Genomic DNA, 23,911 nt, shown 5'->3' on the forward strand with positions numbered 1-23,911 from the left:
ACCACAGAAATGTATGTAAAACATTATTAAATGTCAAGAATCAGTGTTTTCATGCGCGGTGGTGAAGTATGGTCAGTTCATTTTGGGAATTCATAATGAAGATTAATGCAGAGTTTAAAAAGGGATCCTTATGCTGTTCTATGGACATGAATTAAACAACAGGCCTGCGTAGGGGGGAGAGCGAATTCACTTACAGAAACCCCAAACCGCATAGAAGACCACTGAACGCATTACTGTAGGTGCGTGTGTGTTCGTGCGCGTTTGTGAGTGAAAGCCACGGAGAGTGAGAGAAACACGGCCAGAGAATGTGAGAGCCAGAGAAAGAGGAAGACAAAGGCCGAGACAGACATGCCCACTTAGTTCCATGTTTTAGTCAAACAGCGGTGTGACTCAAACTAAAAATGTTTAACGTTTCAGTGTGAGACCCCTACCACTGCTGTCATATAAATGATGTCCGAATCAGGTGTGTCTGTAGCCCAACCCGTTTCTGAGTCCAGTCAAATTGACCGAGGAGTTCTCTCAGAGGAGTTACATGCCTGAAGAAAAAAAACAAAAAAAAACTTTTGTCAATAGAGAAGCATTCGACTGACTGACCAGGAGGCTCCTCCCCATGTCAAAAGCCCCTGTGGTCCTGCCTCTGACAAATTCTTCCCATTTGCTCCCTGAAAACGTCCTCATTTGTCACGGAATGGAACTGGGGGAGGAGGGAGAAGAGTGAAGCAGAAGGAAACTGATTCTTTCTCCCCCCTTCTACTCGTTGTCTTCCCCTGACTCAGCACATTCTCTAGTGATGACTCAACAGTGAGAGTGTTAAAGTCAACACTGAGCTGTCTGTATACTGGTACACTCCTTAGTGTTGCATCAACACTGAGCTGTCTGTGTACTGGTACACTCCTTAGTGTTAAAGTCAACACTGAGCTGTCTGTATACTGGTACACTCCTTAGTGTTGAAGTCAGCACTGAGCTGTCTGTATACTGGTACACTCCTTAGTGTTAAAGTCAGCACTGAGCTGTCTGTATACTAGTCCACTCCTTAGTGTTGCATCAACACTGAGCTTAGTGTGGTCATACTGTACTTCATTAGTGTAAGTGAATTTACCAATTTTTGCTTTACGCAATGACAATCTGTAATATTTGTAACACTGGATATGTATATCGTTGACAACAATTTTGTTGATATCCAGGTTAAAGATAAAACATATCCAAAGTTGTAATTAAATGAATCTGCAACCTGCATCAGAATAACAGCCTGGTAGGACAAAGCTGTAAAGAGACTGTTTATACACTATATACATTGAGCAACCATTTCAGTTACACGTACAAAAAAACTGATTTGATATGTTTAGGAAGGTGTATTTTTACTATTATTATTATTAGTATTATTATATCTACTGTTCAGGGAAAAGGATTGTGATGTGTGTGGTTTTGATCAGAACATTTTACTCTCCACTCAACCGAGCAAAACAGACACTTTTCCACTCAGCAGTGGTTATCTACATTTATTTACTCAGTTGAGTGAACATATAGCAACTGAGACTACACTAGAAAGGTTACATTGAAAAATAACACGTTAACACTGCCATTTTGCTGCGGAGAACAGCCTCTTATCTCACGTATATTTCAAATTGTTAATAGAACTGTAACAATGTTTAAACAGATTGGCACAATATGTAATTCATAGACTGGTTCTCTGCAGTACAAATTGTTCATGTGTATTTAACATTTTTATCTAAAACCATGTTTTTGGTTTTTAATTCATAAAATGTTGTTCTTACCCAGGCCTCTTTTAAGACTCTGTAGTGACCTGAAGATTTCCCTTGCTCTGTTACATTCATTTGAATAATACTTTACTTACATGAATTTCTAATTATTGAAAAATATAAACATTGAAACTTTTTTCAACACATTTTACATTTGCATTTTAGTCATTTAGCATATCCTTATCCAGAGTGACTTACAGATAGCTAGTCTATCTTAAGATCTACGCACTAAACACACAATATAGTAATAGGTAATACACATTACCTGTGGTAAGTAGCTATAATGAAAATCTAAAGTGAAGAAAAACTATTTTTACAATCGCAAGCATTCGTTCATGAAAGGCACTGCTGGGAGGTAGTGGGAGGTATTGTTGAACATAATATACCACACCCTGCCATGCCATAGAAATATATGGTTTGGTCAGGGAGAAGGAATTCACTTTTGTGCCTTGCTGGTGATGCATTGTCTGAGAGGAAATAAGAGAGGGAGAGACACTGTGGGAGCGAGAAGGGAGGGTTTCATGATTGAAAGACATTTATTTCTTCTGCATCCAAATTAATAGCTGTTGATGTGGACAGAGCAGAACCAGGGACCGAAAATAACCGCCGGATTGTCAGTATTCCATGTGGTAGGAGTCCTAATGGTGCCGTGACGGTTTTAACTGCCTCTAATGGTCCTTCAGCGGGCTGATGAAGATGGTGTGTACCTCAATCAACCCTGTTGCTGGCGGCTCTTCAGGCCACTCGACTGTCACAGTCACAGTCCAACCTCTACGTGACGCCCCTGTACATCTGGAGGACCAGCGTTGCAGGCACCACATCTGACCGGATATCCACCGGTGGCCCAGCTGTTCATGCAGGGGAGACACGTCACAGAGGACATTTAAACCACCCTTTTCTTGTTGAGACTGAATAGCGTTTACAGAACCTTCAGCACGAGGACGCCAGCACCACATCCGTGAAAAACAATGTTAGCGGCGATTTCACCTGTCACTTCTTTTATTGCATTATAACATTTGAGCTTGATTGGTGCAACACACCACATGCAATGACTGAATTGTGGTATTCAATTCCCACTCGGTCCAACCCTTCTAAAAATCCATTTTATTGTAGCTCCATTTTTATAAAGCCCTTTATTTGACCACCTACTACAATAGAACCTTAACTCTTATTCAAGCTTCATGTCCACAACCTCGGCCCCCCCCGATCCTCAACCCTGACCCTGGATGCTTCCTCACACAGTTTAGTCCTCAACCCTGTCCACTGACCTACAGCTCAGCCTGCCACATCACCGTGTATCATTCAACATCTTTATTGCCTCAGTGAAGTATGCCATGTCGGAACATCACCAGTATAAAACCAAATGACCCATGGCTGTGGTCCAGAGTATCACTGCAGCTTTACTGTCCTTCACAAATCACTGCCTAATGAGCCCGTGGAGCCGGGGTGTGGGCTGGATCAGGTCCACAGCACTGTTAAAGGGGAACAACTGCATATTTTCCTGACCTGTGTTGGACTCCTCTAAAGATGGGTGGGGGTCATACACAGGCCTTACATGTGGTTTTTCGAAAAACTGAGAAAGACATTTAAAGTTCTGAAAATGTACCTGTTCTGACCAACACACGCAATCAATTACTGGGTTTTTTGTAGACGGGACCGAAAACACCTGCGTAGGTATAACAGTGTTGCTAGCCATTGAATACATTTTGCTTATTTAATTCCCCTCCTTGTGTCATTGCCTCAAATTCAGTTGACGTCTATGTTTGCGACGCCAGCCACTGACATTAGTAACATGACTGAGTACATGCTGCCCCTCCCACCACATACCCAGTCAATTAGCCTCATTAGCCTCAGCGCTATTTGTTTCCGGTAGAAAAATGTGAAGCTTTTTCTGTTTAATTGCTTCTAATACCCAAGCCCTCTAATAAGAGGGAGAGGTGACAGAAAAGCACACAGGGGAATCCGACAAAGTGAAAAACATACCCTGTGAGGCACGATAATCATCTTTGTTTTCATTTTCTCTTAACCTTACAACATATCCCAAAGACTTTAGCTGTCGCCACAGCACCAACAGATTTCGTCAAGCAGTAATGCTTCTTCACACTCTTGTCCAACCCCACAGTCCTCTGTAACAGCACAGCAGAGTGTCCAGTTTAACAGCTTTAACAAAATCCTGATCCAGGAACCCCCCCCCCCCCCCCCCCGATCCTGTTCATCAGAGGCCACAGGCCCCCATTTCCCTTCCACCACAAAGACACATAAGAAACATTTTCACAGCTCTCCTGTGGTAAAAAAAAAAGTTCCTCCACAGTGACATTAGCTTCAGTAAGACACCTGAAGCCATACTGAAGGGACAAAGGGTGGAATCCCCAAGTGGGTCGCCATCCCCACCAACTCTAACAAGAAATACCTTATTATATATCATACCTGTATCTTATTCAAGCACTGAAAATAACTAAACCATGCATGGAAAGATGGAAATAAAAAGAAACTCAGGCCGTCCAACTCAGCTCTCAGCCCAGAGAGAGAGAGAGAGAGACAGGGAGAGAGAGACAGAGAGAGAGAGAGAGAGAGAGAGAGAGGAGTGCACGTATCGAGTAGAAGAATAATCCCATATTGGTCCCGTGTGTCTCACTTGGTAGAGCATGGTCCTTGGTAGAGCATGGTCCTTGGTACTTGGTAGAGCACTGTCCTTGGTACAGCACGCTCCTTGGTACTTGGTAGAGCATGGTCCTTGGTACTTGGTAGAGCAAGGTCCTTGGTGCTTGGTAGAGCACGCTCCTTGGTACTTGGTAGAGCACGCTCCTTGGTACTTGGTAGAGCACGCTCCTTGGTACTTGGTAGAGCATGGTCTTTGGTACTTGGTAGAGCATGGTCCTTGGTACTTGGTAGAGCAAGGTCCTTGGTGCTTGGTAGAGCACGGTTCTTGGCAATGCCAGGGATTGTGGATTTGATTCCCACAGAGGGTCCACTATGGAAAAGTATGAAAACGAATGCATTCTGTCTGGAAAAGAGCATCTGCTAAATGCATAATGTAAATAACCAGAGGATGGCTGAGTGGATAGAACAGTGTAAGGACCCTCTTAGGAGGACTTTGCTGCGTTTATGTGTCCCTATCCTGCTGTATGCTGCCTTGCGTCCAGGATAGCAGGCACAGTATAACTAGTGATGTAATTGGCCAGATATAAAGCAGCTGTCAGAGCCTGCATACAGCAATGTGAGTCTTAATTAAACATCGGTGCATCTTTCCCACTCCAGCTTGGACTGCAGATAAACAGCTAGGCAGCTTCATACACATAGATGAGACTTCTAGTTCTCCGTAGGGAACATGCATGATCGTGACGTAACGGATGGGATCGGGCTTTCACACGTCTCTGGGCTCCACAGGTCCGGAGCGGACAGAACTAGAACTCCGTTGAGCTCAGCCCTCCTCCTTTACACACTCCCATCATTTCCTTGACTTTATCGGAGGGAGAGAAGACATGCATGCTTATTGGCAGCTAGGCTTTAATCTCTGAGGCATACTTCGTCACTCCGCAGCACAAACTTTTTCTTCACAGTTAGGTGCATTGCATTAACGCTACGTTAAGACTTCGGATATCCATCCATTTGTAGAGAGGGAACTTTTCAGGATATCACTTTCAGATGTGTGAAGTGTTTGATTTGCTCAGCGGTGGTGCCCTGGATAGAGGGAGTTGGCCGAGATTGTCAGTCCGATTGTGTGTTCTGCTTGACTTTGATGGAATGGGTCCGGCTATGGACTGGCGGTTTCTGGATCAGGTGTCATCTTCCTCCACCCAGAACACGTTGCTGTGCAGATCAAACCCATTTCTGCTTGACTAAATCCTGGCCTGCTGCTCTCAATTGGCAGGGCCACCTCATGGTGCGACGTCCTCTCAGTGAAGCAGAGGCTTGTTGAAAAGGGCTAATCGGGGGAAAAAAAAAACATTGGCTATAATGTATTTTGAGTGGATAGAATTGTTTAGCGGCATTTAGGATAAAAACGTTTTGAAAATGTAGGAGCAGGTTTATGCGTGGTTAATATAGTTACAGTGTGTGCATATGTGTGCGTGTTTAAAATGTCCAACTATCTGGATCCCAAAATAATTTCACGCACAATTATTCCTAACATTGCATCACAGCTGTACATCCCTTTCCTCTCCACTCAAACGGGGGAACAATTAGATTAGACCATATGATGAAACACAGCCTCTTTTAAGCTGGATTTACTAAGGCAGCCCAATTAAAAACATTTCTACACTTTGACCAATTACTAAGGGGCCCGAAATAGATTTGATATGAAATAATCTCATCTGATTGGTCAAAATATCAGTTGGTTGAACAAGTACCAGAATTGTACTGCCTGTGTTAACTCTGCGTAATCTGTCTGGACATTAATCTAAAATGGCCCCGTATTCTCTATAAAGTACATTACATTGACCATACTGTAGCTCTGTGGGTGCAATTTTAAGCAAAGCTGGGAGTGACAGACCCATAACTAAGCTTTGTCTTCATGTGACATTAGAACACTATAGAGACATTTCCTTTGTGTTTTGTGGTCATAGTGTGAGTTTCAGCGTAGTCCTCCGTTCCCATACGTCCTTCCGCTAGAGAAATGTCAACCCTCCTCTACCATCCTGGTCCTATACAGCATCATGGCTGACAGATAGAAAGGTCATCACCGTAGTAACCCAGCTACCCCTCACCAGCTCCTTCTCCGGATGTATTCTTTTGGGTCAACCAGGTCTTTCTTCTAAAAAGAGATCTGATTTCTTCTCATCCTGAATAAATGAATAAAATGACAACAAAGTAAAGCCTTGCTACATCCAAAGCCTTCCGACTTTTCAGAGATAATCCAAAAAGGCCAAGGATGTTCTTAGAAATATTTAGTTGGCAGCTGGTTTCTATGCGCATTGAATAAACAGGAACTGTCTGAAGGTCCGTATTTTATGCAGGTGGTGTCACTGTCTGTGGACTGTTGCAGAGAGGACTGAAAAAGAGCTGTGCACTTTAAAGAAGATGGAAGCAGATTGGAGCAAGACAGAGGCAAACAACAACAGCAGGCATTGGTGTAGCCTGGGGCCTAGTTTCTCTGCCTCAATGCTATAGCTGTCACATCTCGATTACGATCCTCCATTCTTCCTCTTTTTCTCTCTCTTTCACACTCCAATCCCTCTTCACCTTTTTTCATGGCCACTCTTTCTCAGATAGATCACCTTGGACCAAACAATATCGTGGCTGTATTTTAACTATGAGGTGAAACCTTCATATAGCCAGGTTATTTCTTTAGAAAATAAATACTTTAAAGGAAATGTTATTCAAGCTGCCAAAGACAATAATGGCTGACATATAGCATTATACTCTAGAGAACAGAGCAGAATGAAGGACAAAGTCTTAAATGGTAAAGGTTTATATTTATTTCTCATCACAAATAAAAAGAACCATGCTTACTCATCACAGAAAATAAAATCAAAGCCCCCCCACCCCACCCCCACCCCAGTCAGTATATCTTCACTGACCTTACTGTCAGAGTGGAATTTTTTTCAGAATGTGAATAGTAGCACTCTATGAAGAAGATTGAAATGCTTTAAAAAAGTCTGAGCCTCCATCCGCCTGTCCGTCCACCCAGCTGTGCCCACCCCCTTGTCCCCCTCGTCCATAACAGCAGTATGGTTGCTAGATGTGTTTTGCCTGACTCTGGGTCAGCCTGTCCCAGGTCTGTTAGTGCCGTCTTTTCAACCCCTACGCTCACTGTCGCGCTGAGAGTCGTCAAACACGGCACGACAAACCTCGGACCAGGCTAGCTCCGGGTGTCTCTCCATGGAGGCGCGGGGTGAAGGAGGCGCGGATGATGGTGACGACTGGAATGGGCTTCCGGTTGGTTAAATTCCGCCTTCGTCCACTCCAGCCATTCCAACAGGCCGGTCCTCCAGTGTGAGTTGACACCGCCGACCCTGCCGTCCCTAGTCCCCGGCGGTGTTGATGACCTGGAACAGGGTGACGTTGTAGAGCACCTGGTGTCCGTTGTTCCAGGTGTACAGCACCCTCTCCCGGGGGTTGTAGTCCATCATGGAGATGTGGGAGTACTGGTTGTGGAAGGGTATGTCCGTGTACTCGTAGGTTGACGTGTTGGTGTAGTAGGCAAAGTATATCTTGGCCCCGGCCAGGTGGGAGTTGGTGACATACAGCGTGCCGCAGATCATGAAGGACTCCCCGGCGCTGCGCTTGGGGAAACCCGTGTCCCACGTCTGGAGCACCTCCAGGCTCTGCGGCTCCAGCCGGCTGATGACGATGTTGCCGGCATTGGGGATGGTGGTGTAGACCGCCCACAGGCCGGTCTCGTCGGCCATCAGGTCGATGTCCGAGGAGCCCCCCCAGGAGTAGGGGAAGGTGTTGTTGTAGCCCGCCCCACTCAGGCTGCGCTGCACCAGAACGCTGCGGGACCTGAAGTGGAACTTGACGATGATGTTGCTCTGGTACTTGTTGTAGTACAAGGAGCCGTTGTAGACCACATGGCCAGTGCCCGCCCAGGGGTGGGGCAGCAGGTGCTGGACGAAATTCTGACCCTTCGTGAAGTCATTGAGGGTGCGGTACTCCAGGACACGTCGGCCCTTATAGTAGCCATCCATGGACCACACCTGGAGAGGGGAGGAGGTGGGGGGGGGGGGGGGTTAAAGGTGTACAAAGAGAGAGAGAGAGACAGAAAAAAAAGTACTTTAAGTAGAAAAATGTAGTTTAGGGGTGTATGAGAGAGGGAATGGAGAAAGACAGAAAGAAGGAAAGGTTTTGGCGTGTAGTAAGAGAGAGGGACAATGAGAGGGAGGGAGAGGAGAGGAAGGTGGGGCTGTGCAGATAGGTTAGGGTGTACTTTTTCAACCCCTGTTTCACCTGGTAATTATGACTGAGAACAATTTAATTTACATTCATTTAGGGTGGTGACCTGGGAGCATTTCGGGTTAACTGCCTTAGTCAAGGACAGAATGACAGATTTGCTAGTTCTGTTTCAATGTAGCAGCCATTACTTGTCGGATGTTGTATAATAACCTGCCTTCTGCCCTGCTCTGGGCCAAGTGTGTGTGTGAGTGTGTGTGTGTGTGGTATACATCCAGTGCCTACAAGGTTATTGATCTCCTGTGTAGGAGTGAAACGTTGTGTGGACTATATGCTCTGCTTTGCAGTCAAACTAGCCAGCCACACTGCACTTTGCTCTCTGCCCTTTCCAGTCCACACTAACAGAAAATCAATCCCCTTAGCGTCTCTCTTTCTTTCTTTTCTCCAGCACTATTCTGCTACGGTGAATGACTGGATTGGGCCATTGACAGATCAGCCCCTTCATGACCCAATCTCCACTCATCCCCTGGCCTCCTCCACAGACACTGTTACCATATGTATTGATTCAGTTAAACCAGTCAGCTCACTTACGTGCTTTTTCACTTCCTTTATCAGGCAAGGCTTTTCAAGGACTTAGGTCCTTCTGTCTCTCCTTCGCCTCCTCCTCCTCCCCTTCTTTTTCACTTAACATCCTTCCCTCTCTCTGTCTTTTACTGCCTTTTCTTACACAATTTCTGAGTGATAGTGTATGCACTCTTATATTCAAATATACTGTACTTTCTACTTTCAGGTTGGTTCCCAGAGAGAGGAAGGGAGGGCACATGGACGAGAGGTAAGACATAGGAGTGAGACATAGGAGTGCCAGGAGAACGAAGTGGAGGAGAGACAGGAGAGGGTGAGAGCTACTTCCTGCCTTGTTTGCCTTTTTTGAGTTATGTTCGAATGTGGTCACATTGTATCCGGAACCCACGTCTCAGTCCTTTGTGTGTCACTGCTATAGTCCTGTCCTATAGTCCTAGTCCTGGGGGACTAGGGTCAGTCTGTCCTGGGGGACTAGGGTCAGTCTGTCCTGGGAGACTAGGGTCAGTCTGTCCTGGGGGACTAGGGTCAGTCTGTCCTGGGGGACTAGGGTCAGTCTGTCCTGGGGGACTAGGGTCAGTCTGTCCTGGGAGACTAGGGTCAGTCTGTCCTGGGGGACTAGGGTCAGTCTGTCCTGGGGGACTAGGGTCAGTCTGTCCTGGGGGACTAGGGTCAGTCTGTCCTGGGAGACTAGGGTCAGTCTGTCCTGGGGGACTAGGGTCAGTCTGTCCTGGGAGACTAGGGTCAGTCTGTCTGGTCTCAGACCCAACTGGTGTTAATTAGTTTATGTGATGGGCAACAAGGGTCAAGTCCGAATAATTTGCTAAAGTATCCTTTTGGATCCAAAGAATGCTCTCTTTCCTGGTGTTCTGTTTAACCTTAGGAGGACATAAGCCATTGGACTACCAGGCCTGATGACTCATAGCTGTACCTGTCCACAGTCCTGGTTGTGTTTCAGATCTAGTTGCTGCCTGATGATTCACTGATCACAGCCCACCGGTTCGTCCCTGTCCTAGTTGTTTGTACAGCTGATCTGGATTCTGTTTTAAGTCTGGATACAACCCATCTGCATTTATTGATCTACTGGTCTTCTAAACATGTAAAAACATTGATGTGGCCCAAAAAGGTAATGTACTCTTATATAGTCTTCACCCAGCACAGCTAGAAGAGAACTGTCCACCCTTCAGAGTCTGGCTCCTCTCTAGGTTTCTTCCTAGGTTTTGACCCCTACTAAGGATTGTTTTCTTGCCACTGTGAATCAAGACTTGTTGTTGCTTGCTGTTTGGGATTTAGGCTAGGTGTCTGTAAAAGCACTTTGTGTCAGGTCTTGTCTATAGGGATGTCTTTAAAAATAAATAGCATAGGAGGAGGTGTGGGTTTGAGACAGGGTTTTTGTCATGTATAATTAGAGAGGCACCCAGGAGCCAATTACAGTACATTTCACTCAGAACCCAATAACATTTAACTCTCTGAAGCCAATGACATTTCACGCTCAGAAGCCAGTAATATTTAATTCTCAGAAGCCAGTAACATTTCACTCTCAGAAGCCAATGACATTTCACTCTCAGAAGCCAATAACATTTCACACTCAGAAGCCAATGACATTAGGGATCTCAAATGTGATCTCAGTGATGTATAGGGTTCTCAGTGATGATCAGTGAGTTACTCCTGGGAGGTATCTGTGCCATAGATTTGATCAGTGACTGATATGACTGTTAATGTAATGCCAGAGATTGAAGTGATCGACCAAGGCTGTTTACCAAACAATTCTCCATCCTTTTGGCCATGACGACATGTTGTTAGATGAGAGCGGCCGTCTTCACCCCCCCCCGTCCCCTCTCCTCACCCACCTCCTCCACTCATCGCAATGCTCCCCTCCCTTCTCACTTCTCCTCCTCCACTCATCATTCCCCTCCCTTCTCCTCCTCCACTCATCGCTATACTCCCCTCCCTTCTCACTCCTCCTCCTCCTCTCATCCCTCCCCTCTCTTCTCTTTAACCACACCTCCCATCCCCTTTACAGGGCTTATTAACGTCTAACCACAGGTCATTTCCAATCAGCCAAACCACTACAGTATTATCAGGGTCCAGTTTTGCTCGGCCAACACTCATACTCATAGTAATGAGCCAGAGGATTGGTGAAACAACCTAAACAAGTTAATTGTGATGAATCAGTAAGGGTAGATGTGAAAGGAGGGGATCGGATGGAAGGATGCAGAAGAGGGATGGATGGCATCCATCAGTGACTCAGCTCTCAGGTACTCTGACAAATTGTAGGCAAACAGGCAGTCATACAGTCAGTCATATAGGCAGTCATACAGGCAGTTATATAGGCAGTCATATAGGCAGTCATACAGGCAGTCATACAGGTAGTCATACAGGCATTCATACAGTTCTTTATTAGTGTGTGTCCTATGAAGTAATATTTTATTTGGGGACAGGTGTGTGTGTGTGTGTGTGTGTGTGTGTGTGAGCGGTAAACATACCCGGTTGTCTGAACTAGGGATCATGGTGTCAGTCATCCAGGAGCCGAACCTTGACCCTGACGCACGGATGGTGATGGGATTACTGACGCCTGTCAACCTCCCACAGCCTGCCAGCACAAACACACACACACACACACACAACACATGCAGGCACACACACAGGTACACAAAACACAGGCACACACACAGCACAACACAGACACACACAACACACACACACCCAACACAAGCACAAACAACACACATAAATGCATAGTGATTAGTACTGCAACACCACTGCTCAACCATGTTATGGTAAATTTTTGAGGACAAACACCTAAAAGGCCATGTTTTAGCTGCTGCCCATTTTTCCGGTGACCGATTGTATTTGCCTGTTAAAACAAATCCACGCGCACACATTATCTCCATTAAAACGTGATAATAACATGACATGGAAATCTGATTTATTGCCATTGTGGTCCCTAAAGTGCACGGTGCAATTCAGCTGGTCTTTCTATTGTAAATGGGCGTCTGTGATCTAGGTGCTCATAGTGCAAATCAACGTCAGCTGGGACGTTAGGGTAAAGAACCGAGGTAATCAATCAGTAACGATGACATTCAGAGCACAGCCCACTCGTCAGGAAGTATGCCAACGATCCTCCTGATCAGTGATGAAGCTTTTACCGTGTATAGCCTACAGTCTTCTGCTTCCGGTGAAAAAGTCTCCATATATCCAAACGAAAACAACACACACCTTCTATCTGGCGGTATTATCTATCATTTCGCTGACAGGAATCCAATTCATGATATGAAGACATGACCTTCATTCATTCCGCTATTGACAAAAATATTTGGGGACATTTATGTACAGAATTAACATGTGATATTTGACTAGGCTGCCACTAAGCACCATGGCAACTATAGGATCTAAAGGATCTTGTGAAATCATCAGTTTAGCTTGAAATATTATATGACAATGAGGTCTGGACATCTCTAGGTCATTACTGGATCATTTGTTCTGCTTAACATCACCATAATGTTGACCATTATCACTAATGCTCTGCGATAACATGATCATAACAATAGCTCAGTTTTTTTTTATATAGTGTAGTGATACTTCCTGAATATTCATTAGGAATTACAGAAATGCCTCAAACCAAGATTCTGCAGCATCTACAAGTTGTGATATCTGAACAAACACACTTTTAGAAGAAAAATATATGGATAGAAGTACTAAACATTTTTTTTTTTTTGCACTGCCTCATCTAAGTGAACGGCCCTCATAGCACCAGACATTGAACAGTCCATGTCAAGCGCCAGACATTGAATAGTCCATGACAAGCGCCAGACATTGAATAGTCCACGTCAAGCCTCAGACACTGAATAGTCTATGACAAGCGCCAGACATTGAATAGTCTACGTCAAGCCTCAGACACTGAATAGTCTATGTCAAGCGCCAGACACTGAATAGTGCATGTCAAGCGCCAGACACTGAATAGTGCATGTCAAGCGCCAGACATTGAATAGTCCATGTCAAGCGCCAGACACTGAATAGTCCATGTCAAGCGCCAGACACTGAATAGTCTATGTCAAGCGCCAGACACTGAATAGTGCATGTCAAGCGCCAGACACTGAATAGTCCATGTCAAGCGCCAGACACTGAATAGTCCATGTCAAGCGCCAGACACTGAATAGTCCATGTCAAGCGCCAGACACTGAATAGTCCATGTCAAGCGATAAGATTCAGTTACAAAACTGTTAGACAATATCCAGAATAATGTCATAATGTCGGTATATACAGTATATACGTGTCCAGGTCCCCCACCAATCGACCACGCCCTCCCCATCTCCTCACCCAGTTTCTGCATGCAGGAGTGCAGCCTCGTCTCCAGCAGGAGGACCCTTTGCCTTAGCTCCTCGTAGTCATAAGCTCCCATCTCCTCCTGGATGGCCGTGAGCACCTGAGACAGGTTCCTCACCTCCTCCCTCAGACGGCTGATCTGACGAGCATCCGTCTTGTACTGCTCCAGCACCGGCAGCAGGGGGAGCAGCTGAGTAACCTTGTCCTTCAGCTCCTGGGGTGGGGGGGGGACAGGAAGCAATCGGAAATGCAGGGTTAGATTCCGAAACAGGGGAAAGAGGAGTGAGAATGAGGAAGCACAAATGCAGAATGAGGAAGAACCTGGACGTTTGTGTGGTGATTCTCAGAACCTGATTTCATTTCGGTCCGCCGGTCCCGTTCCTCAAACCCAATATACACAAATGGAATTTCCTGAACACTGTTGCTCCCGGCGTTTATTAGTTCATTTTCAAATTCAAATGACTGAATTCTTGACAAATGTGCTATGTAATCCAAATATATTTCCTTAAAATGCATTCACTTTATTTTTCACTTTAAAATGTTGTTGCTTTTCCTCTGTAAGGTCTCTCATCTATCCTATCCTGGCCTTCTCTCCGCAACTACGACTGATTTGCTGTCTGGGAGGTGGTGGAGCTGATTTCGTGGAGCGCTGTCTTGTATTGTTAAAAGCCCGCTATGGTATACGAATGCAGCCCTGTGGTACTAGACCACAAGAGGCAGCAGGTGTAGTAGCCAGCTAGTGTGCCACAAGAGGGTCTGCTTCCTCCTTGTTAAGGTTTATCGTAAATCTGGTGATGGAGCAGCTCTCAGCCCCACAGCGCCACATCATAAATCTCATTTTCCCCTGTTCGCACTGCAAAAATTCACTCGTTAATCTCCTGTGCCCTGCCATCGGCGACTTTGAGCTCCACACATTCATCAGGCTGTCTCACAGAAAGTAAAATGCAGCTTTAAGACTTCTGTTTTCCACCCACTGGATTGTGAATATTCACACGAACAGCTATTGGAATTTGCATGACTTGGCACACTTCAGTGATGTAAAAATATTATTGATGAATTTCATTAATATTATTTCCATTGCGGTAACTTTAATAATAAAATGGGTTGAGAGTAAAACACGATGAGCCTATTCCCCCAGCCAGTCCATCCATATTGCCGTGCACAGCGATATTTATCAAAGCATCTTTTAATCAAAACCTTTTATGGTCCATCTAATATCGGGGGAGTGTGGAAAGGACGAGAAAAGGCCAGCGCAAAGCGCCTGCTGATAGGAAGACAGAAAGGCAGCTGCATAAAGGAGTCTGCTTGGAGGAAGATAAAATATACGTGCAAACACATAGGAAATTAGTGTTTACTGTTAACAGGCTCTCTGCCTGAAAGATTCCTATTTTATTTGTCTTATTTTCCACTTTTTTGGAAAATGTAAAATAATAATTCCTATGCCAATAAAACTAAATGAATTGAGTGAGAGAGCAACGGAGAGAGAGAGAAGGAAAAACAGATAAAAACACTTTTGTTCCCTGTTGTGGGATTAGATGACGCAGATACATGTGAATGCGCTCAAACTGCCTCCTGTGTGACTTAATAACACTGCAGCAGCAGATGAAGCTAAGCTATCTGAGTGTAGTGTCTGTACTAGTGTTTGTTTAGTGTGTTCGGAGATATAGAGAAACCTGTAGAACGTCAACTTATAAAGATTAATCAACTGACTGCAAACCTTCTAAAAAGTTCCTGTAAGCACCCATCAAAAAGTGGACGTACACAGTTTACAAATATTCTTCACAGAAAGAACGCTGTGCTTTGTGCTCAGTAGGGTTAACTTAGAAACAGGCACGAGGGCTGTGTGTGATACCTGAAAGCTCTTAGGGTTGAGGCTGCGAGGGTTGTCTGAGGCCGTTTTCAGCTTGCCGTCTACAGTCTTCATCAGGCTCTCTGTGTTCCTAACGTACTGAAGATCTCTGTAGGTCCGCAGGTCCAACACCTCCATGGACTGTGTGATGTTCTGGACCTGGCGCACACACACACACACACACACACACACACACACACGCACACGGAGTCAATCATATTGTAAATATGTCATTTAAATCCCCAAATCACATTACAGTTGAACGGACTTCAACGACACCTGGATGTTTAAACACGTAGGTACAGGAAACACCTCCAGCTCCATGCTGCCAGGCTGACCATGACCACTGTCAGAAAGCATGACATCACTAGTTGCTTTGTGGCACCCGCCAGCCTGTGAGCTTGGCCGCGGTCCACTTCAGTACCAGTCAAATTGGCAAACCGGTTTTTACCTGATATCACCTGTCCTGACCTCGACCGCAGGTCGATAAAGCGGTCATCACTGGTAAGGTCAAAAGCCATTACAAGAACAGTGACTATTAACAACATATGCAATGGACTACTTTGTGTCAGTGTGTACCATCCAGAACGCATCCTGGTCTGTGGGGTACCAGTGTCCTGTATTATTATTGTTTTTTATACCACCAGTTGTGCTCAAAGGTTTGCATACCCTTGGAGAGATGGTAATATATGTACCGTTTGTAAAGAAAACTTGAGTGAGCTGGCAAAACACGCGTCATTTATTTGTTATGGGATTCATATTCACCTGTAGGTCATAACAGAATGGCACAATCGTAAAAACAAAACATGGCAACAAAGAAAAAAATTTACTGATCCCCTGTTCAAAAGTCTGCATACCCTTAACTCTTAATTCTTTGGATATCTTTTTATATTTCTTTTCATCTTTATAAAGTTCCATAACCTTGTTACGTAGGTCTTTTGACCGTTATTTTCTGCTCACTATGGCTCAGTATCTTGCCTGCTCAGTGCACCCACGTGAGAGCTGACTATTTATACACAGACACCAATTGCAATTTAAAAAGCCACAGGTGAGGGACTTAAATTGCCATTTTAACTTGTGAATGTCACCTTGTGTGTCTGTAACAAGGCCAAACATTCAAAGGTATGTAAAATTTTGCTCAGGGCCATTTGGGTGATTTCTGTTATCATTATGATTTCAAAAGGAGCCAAACAACTATGTGATAACAAACGGCTTCATATGATCACTATCCTTCAAATGTTTTGCATGATCAGTCATATTTTCAAAATGAATGCCATAAAATCTGCCAGGCTATGCAAACTTACGAGCACAACTGAAATAACCTCGACTTAAGTGTAAAACTGAGCATGGCCTTGCTAATAGCAGCCTTCTAACACATCTAAGACAAGGTCCCCCTGCTGCCCGAGGCCAGTCTAGCGCTGCTGTGCCTGTCGGATATCAAGGAGTTTGGCCCTCAACATTGGGTGAGGTGACCCAGAAGCCTCCACGGCCACAACAGTCTGCCACAACAGCATCAAAGAGTCACTGGCTTAGTCTGTGTGTCAGTCTGTGTCCATGTAAGCCAAAATCCAGTCAGGATGCACTGGTCTCATTGGTCTGGCCAGCATGACCAGACATGGTGTCTGCGGAATTATGTCATCAGCACACCCCTCTTCTGGATTCAGCGACTACACGTGGGCTGGGCCACACAAGCATAGCCTTTGAAACCTCTGTTTAATAGCTAGGACGAAGTCAACAGCACTCCTTGGGCAGCCTGCATTCATGCCAACCCTGAGTGGGATTGGTTAACTCAGCCTGCATCCCAGAGATAACACAGAAAAATAGCCTTTTTGCACATTGGATTTAACGTCCGCATACGGCTGAGGTAGTCGTATCACTGCAAGTGAATTCATCATTACACTGTGATAGAGTACCAAAGGCATCTTTCTCATGTCATGCTCAGAGTCCCAGAAAACAGTATCAAACTAGGTTCATGCTTATAGCTGACGGACAGACAGATGAACAGACCGACTCGCATTCAAATCCAAATGGAATCAGAAACACAGATGGACAGGGCTCATGTTTATTCAGTGGCATCCTTTTCCTTTCTATCAGAATGCTGCGCCATACTCCCACCGACGCTGTACTTCCCCTCATCAGAAGTTAGTTGTGTCTTTCTCCTCCTCCTCCTCTCACCACCAGCTGTCCAGCCCACGCACTGTGGCTTCCGCCCACTGGAACCACCCCATATGCACTCTGCTGCTGCTACATTCCATCCGCTGCGCGCGCACGCGCGCAATTAACAAACAGTAAAATATTCATTTGTATAATAATGTATGCACATTCATTATTCCGTAGTTCACTTGAACAGCTCGCTTTCTCTACACGCAGCTTCTAGCAGTGAGTGACTGTGTCCTCCATCCTCTGAGAAGTTTGGAGGTAATGCTAACACTAGCTAATGCTAAACACAGAGTGCAGGCTAGCTACCGCTCTTAATATTCATGCTCCCACCTGGTTGTGTTCTTGTTTTGTTCTAGCCTAATTGGCTTCTGCTCTTCTGTTTCTGCTCCCATCCAATACAGGTTGTTTCTCCTCCATACCTCTCCGAGAGAGGTGATGTGAGGTTTTTAAATGTCTAGTGTAGTCTTTCACTTGCTGACCTACAGAGACCTGGTTCAGCACCATGAGTATGGCTGTGATGATTTTGGAAATGCAATTTCAACAACCTCACAAACAAGGTTAGATGTTTTAAAATCTCAGGCGGGAACTGATCATGATCCGCAGTTTGCATATCCTTGGATTTCTGGTCTCAGGGAAGGAACATGTCTTGTGGGTTTTAAATGAGGATGTTATGTTGAAGGACAGACCGACTACATTTAAAACTCAACCTCATCTTCTGGTTCGCTGGGCGGGCGGCACAGAAACAGACCCACTGACCCCAGGTGTCCTCATTAGTCTGGCTTTTATTAGATAGGAGAGTAACTCTCTATCATCTGCTGCACACACACGTGTGAACACACAAATAATACTTTTACATATACACAAATGTGTATGTGCATGTTGATTGTTTGAGGCAAAAAATCTGGGAAAGCAAGACACACGTTGTGAAAAGGCAGGGGAAAAGATGACCATCTATCCATGTGAATGAGATCAGAGAATTCGGGTCGCTCATTGATCCCACGCAGCATCTCCATTTACCTCTCGTCAACACGCTATCCATGTCAACTTCCTCTACCTTCCTATTCTTTCTCTATTTTATTCTGAATATAAATATGTATATGACACTACTATTACAGTGATTCTGCATAACAGTTCATTAGGAAAGTGTTTTGACCCCTTACATTTTCCACATTTTGTTACATTATTATTCTGAATTATTCTGTTTTTCCTCATTAATCAACACACAATCAATACCCCATAATGACAAAGCAAAAATGTTTTTAAGAAATGTATTAAAAATAAAAAACAGGAATATGATACTGTAATGTAACAAAAAGTGATGGGGTCTGAATACTATCCAAATGCACTGTATAGCATACTACCAAAGCATACGCTCCAGTGGTTTTGTATATAGCATTCTAAATCAGCCGACCACCCAGCATGCTCTCTTCCTCTCTCTGTCTCCCTCATCTTCTCTTTGTCTTTCTCTTCTTCTTTCTTTTCCCATTTCCTGCCCGCTCTTTCTTCCTCTCCCATCCTCTCTGTCACCGGTGTGACTTCGGCCTGGCCGTGTTTCATCTCTTGAATAACAATACCACTACGTAGCCCCACGGTGCTCTTCTGGACCTAGGAATCGGTTAGGATTAAGAAAGAAGGAAACTGCGTGAATTTGTGAATTTGCAAAAATATTGCTATCTAGTGACTCACATTGTTTTGTGATTGGCTGTGGTGGAACGTTTGCCTCGGGAATGCCTTTCTAATCGGAGTGTGGTGTGACACGTGCATGTTCAATGCTCCAAGGCCGCCGCTAAGATATTTGGGCAAATGTGCGGTATATTCCCGTTCCATTGTGTGAACGTTAACAAAGCTTCGTGGGAAGCATGAACAAAATCATGGTCGTGTGTTCTGTTTGCATTCACGTGTCAACACAGACTTATTTGCAGGCCTATTTTTGTAGTTGCTGGCTGTAGTGTGGGTTTGAATGTGTGAGAAAGAGAGGGTGTGTTTTACTGCTCCTATTTAAACAGTATGCGGACAGGGAGAGCGCAGCAGAATGCTATAATGTGCTCCATTTACTTGGACAACGTTCTTGTTTTTCTCCTCACTCTGTTTGGATTCAATTGGAAACAAACAATAGAAAGCCATGGCTGAACCAATCATATTTCATGGGCACATTTAGAATAAACCCTTCCTTGGAGTTTACTGTCTTTTGGCTGAAAACGTTCTGGAAACAGCGTCTACTGGCACACTCAAAGAGAGTACATGTGTGTGTAAATGATCAGATTTTAGTGTGGGACAGAGACAAGCCGAGGTGTTTCTTCATGGCTGCATGCGTGTGACCGAACCAGATGTGGGTAAGAATGTTTATGCGTGTGACTGACAGTGGTTACCTTCTCCATGAGCTGGCGGAGCTGGCGGCTACGTGGGTCTCGGTTACACATGTTCTGAGCCGGGGCCACCACCGTACAGATACACTTCCCATCTGCGTCTTGAGCCGAACTGTAGATCTGCCAGCCCTCTTCTGGGCTTGGATAGAGAGCCTGTACACAAAAACATACACACACACAGGGAGACGGAAAGATCAGTTAGTGAGAGAGACAAAAGAGACGAAGAGGGACAGAAGATGGAGTGCGCGGGAGAAGGAGGGGAACAGAGGGAGAATGAAAGACAGACAGAAGCCAAAAAGAAAGGTCAGAGGAGAAGACCAGAGAGGAAGTAGAGTGATGCCAAAAGATGGAAGGAGGCTAAAGTGGAAGTAGAGTGATACCAAAAGATGGAGTGAGGCTAAAGTGGAAGTAGAGTGATGACAAAAGATGGAGTGAGGCTAAAGAGGAAGTAGAATGATGCCAAAAGATGGAGGGAGCGAGGCTAAAGAGGAAGGGAAGGAGAGATCAAAGGGCTGTGTGAGAGGAGAGCATCTAATAGTGCTGGCCACAGAGAGGAAATTGAGCGATTTGGGATCGATAGCACTGCTCCTTACCAGCATACAATGGGAGGAGCTAAAGGCTGGCTGTTTCCCTTACTAATCCAATCAGGACCAGTGCACACGTGCACACCCCCCCCCCCCGCACGCGCACACTTACACGTTCATACAGACAGTTGGGCGGCTGCCCCGGCCCATACACAAGCACCACGCTCAGTTGGAGTACAGGGACGTTCAGTATGGGGGAGAGCAGACCGACGAAGACAGCTGCCAAGAGCTCGGAACACAGCTCGTCTGGTAGGGGCAGCACGAGCTTCCAGGAAAGTACGTGAGAGGCTGCGACTGAGACTGTGTGTGCCTTCCCGCGGACAGCAGAAAGGACCAGAGCTGGTATGCAAGGAGGGATGGGACGCCAAGTCATGACCCAGCCCGAGGGTAGAACCCGTGTCAGCAGCCAGAGAAGCCAGCCTCCACGGTTTTTGGCGTCATTTAGAAATGACGTTTTTTTTATAAATGCCTTTTGGGTTTTGCCCCTTTCCCCCTGTGTCCCTGACTGGTTCATTCACCAAGTCACAGCACCTAAAGGGGACCTTAAACACACACATACCACATACAACACATGCGTTTGTAGGAGACGCATGCTTTAGTACACACAAGCATATGGACAAAACCCCCACGGGATATACCCTGTAAATTGTCATGAAAGAGAGAAGCGCAATGCAATTAAAAACCAGACGTGAGTGGAGAGTAAGAAAGGAACTATCCCTCTTTGCTCCTCTTCCCTCTCCTCCCCACCTCCTCTTCCCTCTCCTCCCCACCTCCTCTTCCCTCTCATCTCCACCTCCTCTTCCCTCTCCTCCCCACCTCCTCTTCCCTCTCCTCCCCACCTCCTCTTCCCTCTCATCTCCACCTCCTCTTCCCTCTCATCCCCACCTCCTCTTCCCTCTCCTCCCCACATTCCTCCACTCTTCTCTCCACTCCTCCCCACCTCTCCTCCCTGCTCCTCACATCCTCCCCCCCACCTCCCCTCTCCCTGTGTGTAGATCAGATTAGAATGTATTAAGAGACCATGAGGAGGACAACTGTATGTGACAGGAGTATAAAGTAGTAGCTAGCCTAGATCCACATTCACTTGTTGTCTCTCCTGTCATCCCCAAGGGAAGTTTTTTTTAAAGAAGTTATCCACCTGGATTATGCTTACTGTGAAAGAAAACATGCATAGGAATATAATTAATGGAACAAGAGTCCCAATTCAAGACAATGATTCTAACAATCTGTAGCTAACTTAGCAGCAATCTGTACCTGGTCCCTATTACCTGCTCAGTCTTGGTCTCTCTGCCTTTCTCTGTCCCTCTCTGTCTCTTTCTCTCCCTGCCCGTCTCTCTCTCACTCCCTCCCTCTCTGCATCTCCTTCTTGTCTCTGATTTCTCTGCTCTCAGTTTGAGTGAATCTTAATGTGTTCTGCCAAAGCTCTCCAATAATTAATGTGGAAAATATACATTAACTCTCAAGACTGAAACGTGATGTCAAAACACGACATGATCAACGATACTTCTATGTACTGTGAAGCACTTGTGAATGGGATCACTTTAAGCAACATTTGAAGGTGCTGTGGACATTGGAGTCCATGTTACTCTACAATCTATTTCCCAATTATGTTCCCATCAACATGCAATATAATGATTTGATTATATTGCATACTTTCACAGTAGTAACATGATTGTATTACAGTAATTATGAGCATTGTAGAGGAAGCGGGCATCAAGCTGTCCGGTTGGTTGCTGTGTAAAATTCTGCTGTCAGTCTGTGTCATTTATTAGATTGTTTTTATCAGCACTTCTCTACAGCATTTAGTTGCTGGGTACAGAGGAAGACAACTGCTAGACCTCCACAGAGGGAATCTCTCATATCAATCTGGAGTGACGGGAACAATAAAAGAAAAATGCTCCAAAGGAGAACAGCTCAAGCTCTATTCTTTACTTCTGGCCATACCGCCCTGAACACGTCAGAAGCAGTTTGATCTCAGAAGCCGTAGACCCTCTGCCGTTCCCATTACCTCTTCCCCCTCCTGAACCCACTCCTTCTTGGCTGCATCAGTCTCTTAACATGTCATTACAGTGGAGCATGTGGCACACACGCACACACGCACGCACGCACGCGCGCACGCGCGCACGCACACCTCAACACAATTTGGAATGACTGACTCCTCAATCTGATAACAGTAACATGACTGACAGGGTCGTGATAACATTACACTGATGGGTTAGTAAATTTCATGACAGCACACTGACACATCTTACTTGATAACAGCACACTCCTGGTTCAAACTGATAACATAACACTGGCTGACTGGTTCAACCTAAAAAAAAATAAAAACGTACACGGACTGATTCAATCTGGTGACAGTATACTGACTATCTGTTTCAATGTGATAACAGTACACTCACTGGCTAAATCTCAGATTTAAAATTAATCTCATTGCTTCACACAAGATCCTGCTTTATCTCCAAACACCTGCTCTGTTTAGTCAGAAAATTAGTCAAGAGCAAGAAAGCAATGCAGTCAGGTCAATAATAGACTAAAAAGATAGGGTTCCCGAAGACAGAACTCACTATAACTGGCTTGAAAGTAGGCCAACTTTGTAAAAACAGAAAACATTTGGTGCAGTAATACTTTACTCAGCACATTATGTAGCTAGACATACTGTACAAGCTCCAGCTGCAGATCATCAGCTTAATGATCATGTCATTAAAATGCAAATCATCTGATTCAGCAATACTGCACACATCACATTTCAGTAAAACATGTCAATACAACATGTGCTCCACATTGCTTTCATACCATCCTCCCATCTTCAAACATACTTTGTTCTCAAGGCAATTCACTGATGCTGAGAGAAGCACATCTCCTGTGCATGAATGTTTCATAACGCTGACTTTTAAATGAAGAGCTCATTAAAAATCAGATCCAATTTCATTACCACCCACCTATTACTGCTAGAGGTAATTTCCCCCCTCTCCCATTGTAGCAGAGCAGGGGGTTATAGGGAGAACAGAGAGGAGGTGCAGCTGCACCAATGTGTCCCGCAGTTCCAGAGCCACTGGTAGACATCTACTGTCTTTATTCACTACACAGCCAGACACACACATAAACATACACCCACCCTCCCACACACACACACACCCACACAAACATACCCCTGTGCATCCCGAAAAGGAGGGGGTGTTGCTAATATTTATGACAATAAACATACATTTACTCTCAAACACATCACTGGTTTTCATTCTTTTGAAGTTTTACTCAAGTTTACACGTTAACCAGACCGATCAATTATTTTACATAGCTACTATTTACAGGCACCCCGGGCCATACACAATGTTCCTCAATTAGATTACAGATTTCTTGTCTAACCTTGTAGTCACGGCAAATAATAGGGGAGATCAGGGATGGGTGTAACACGGGTTAGTTGTAACAATTCCAATTTCTCTAATCAGGAAAAAGTTA

At 45.0% G+C, this 23,911-nt stretch overlaps 1 protein-coding gene across 4 annotated transcripts in view; it reads right to left on the bottom strand.

Moving 5' to 3' along the window:
* Positions 1 to 7,272: 7,272 nt before the first annotated feature.
* olfm2a (olfactomedin 2a) overlaps positions 7,273 to 23,911 on the bottom strand; it is a 98,053-nt gene continuing 81,414 nt past the window's right edge. For 3 of the 4 annotated variants that reach the window (XM_029123299.2, XM_029123298.2, XM_029123300.2), the window contains exons 2-6: positions 19,875 to 20,024; positions 15,349 to 15,504; positions 13,491 to 13,710; positions 11,657 to 11,763; positions 7,276 to 8,398 (exon numbers count right to left, since the gene is read on the bottom strand). In XM_029123299.2, coding sequence (XP_028979132.1) covers positions 7,724 to 8,398; positions 11,657 to 11,763; positions 13,491 to 13,710; positions 15,349 to 15,504; positions 19,875 to 19,925 — 1,209 coding nt within the window. In that variant the 5' untranslated portion in view covers positions 19,926 to 20,024 and the 3' untranslated portion in view covers positions 7,276 to 7,723. Of the gene's footprint in view, positions 8,399 to 11,656; positions 11,764 to 13,490; positions 13,711 to 15,348; positions 15,505 to 19,874; positions 20,025 to 23,911 lie in introns of all 4 variants that reach the window. The other variant, XM_010901192.5, reaches the window with a different exon arrangement.

The sequence above is a fragment of the Esox lucius genome, chromosome 11, assembly GCF_011004845.1.
Source record: "Esox lucius isolate fEsoLuc1 chromosome 11, fEsoLuc1.pri, whole genome shotgun sequence".
NCBI lineage: Eukaryota > Metazoa > Chordata > Actinopteri > Esociformes > Esocidae > Esox > Esox lucius.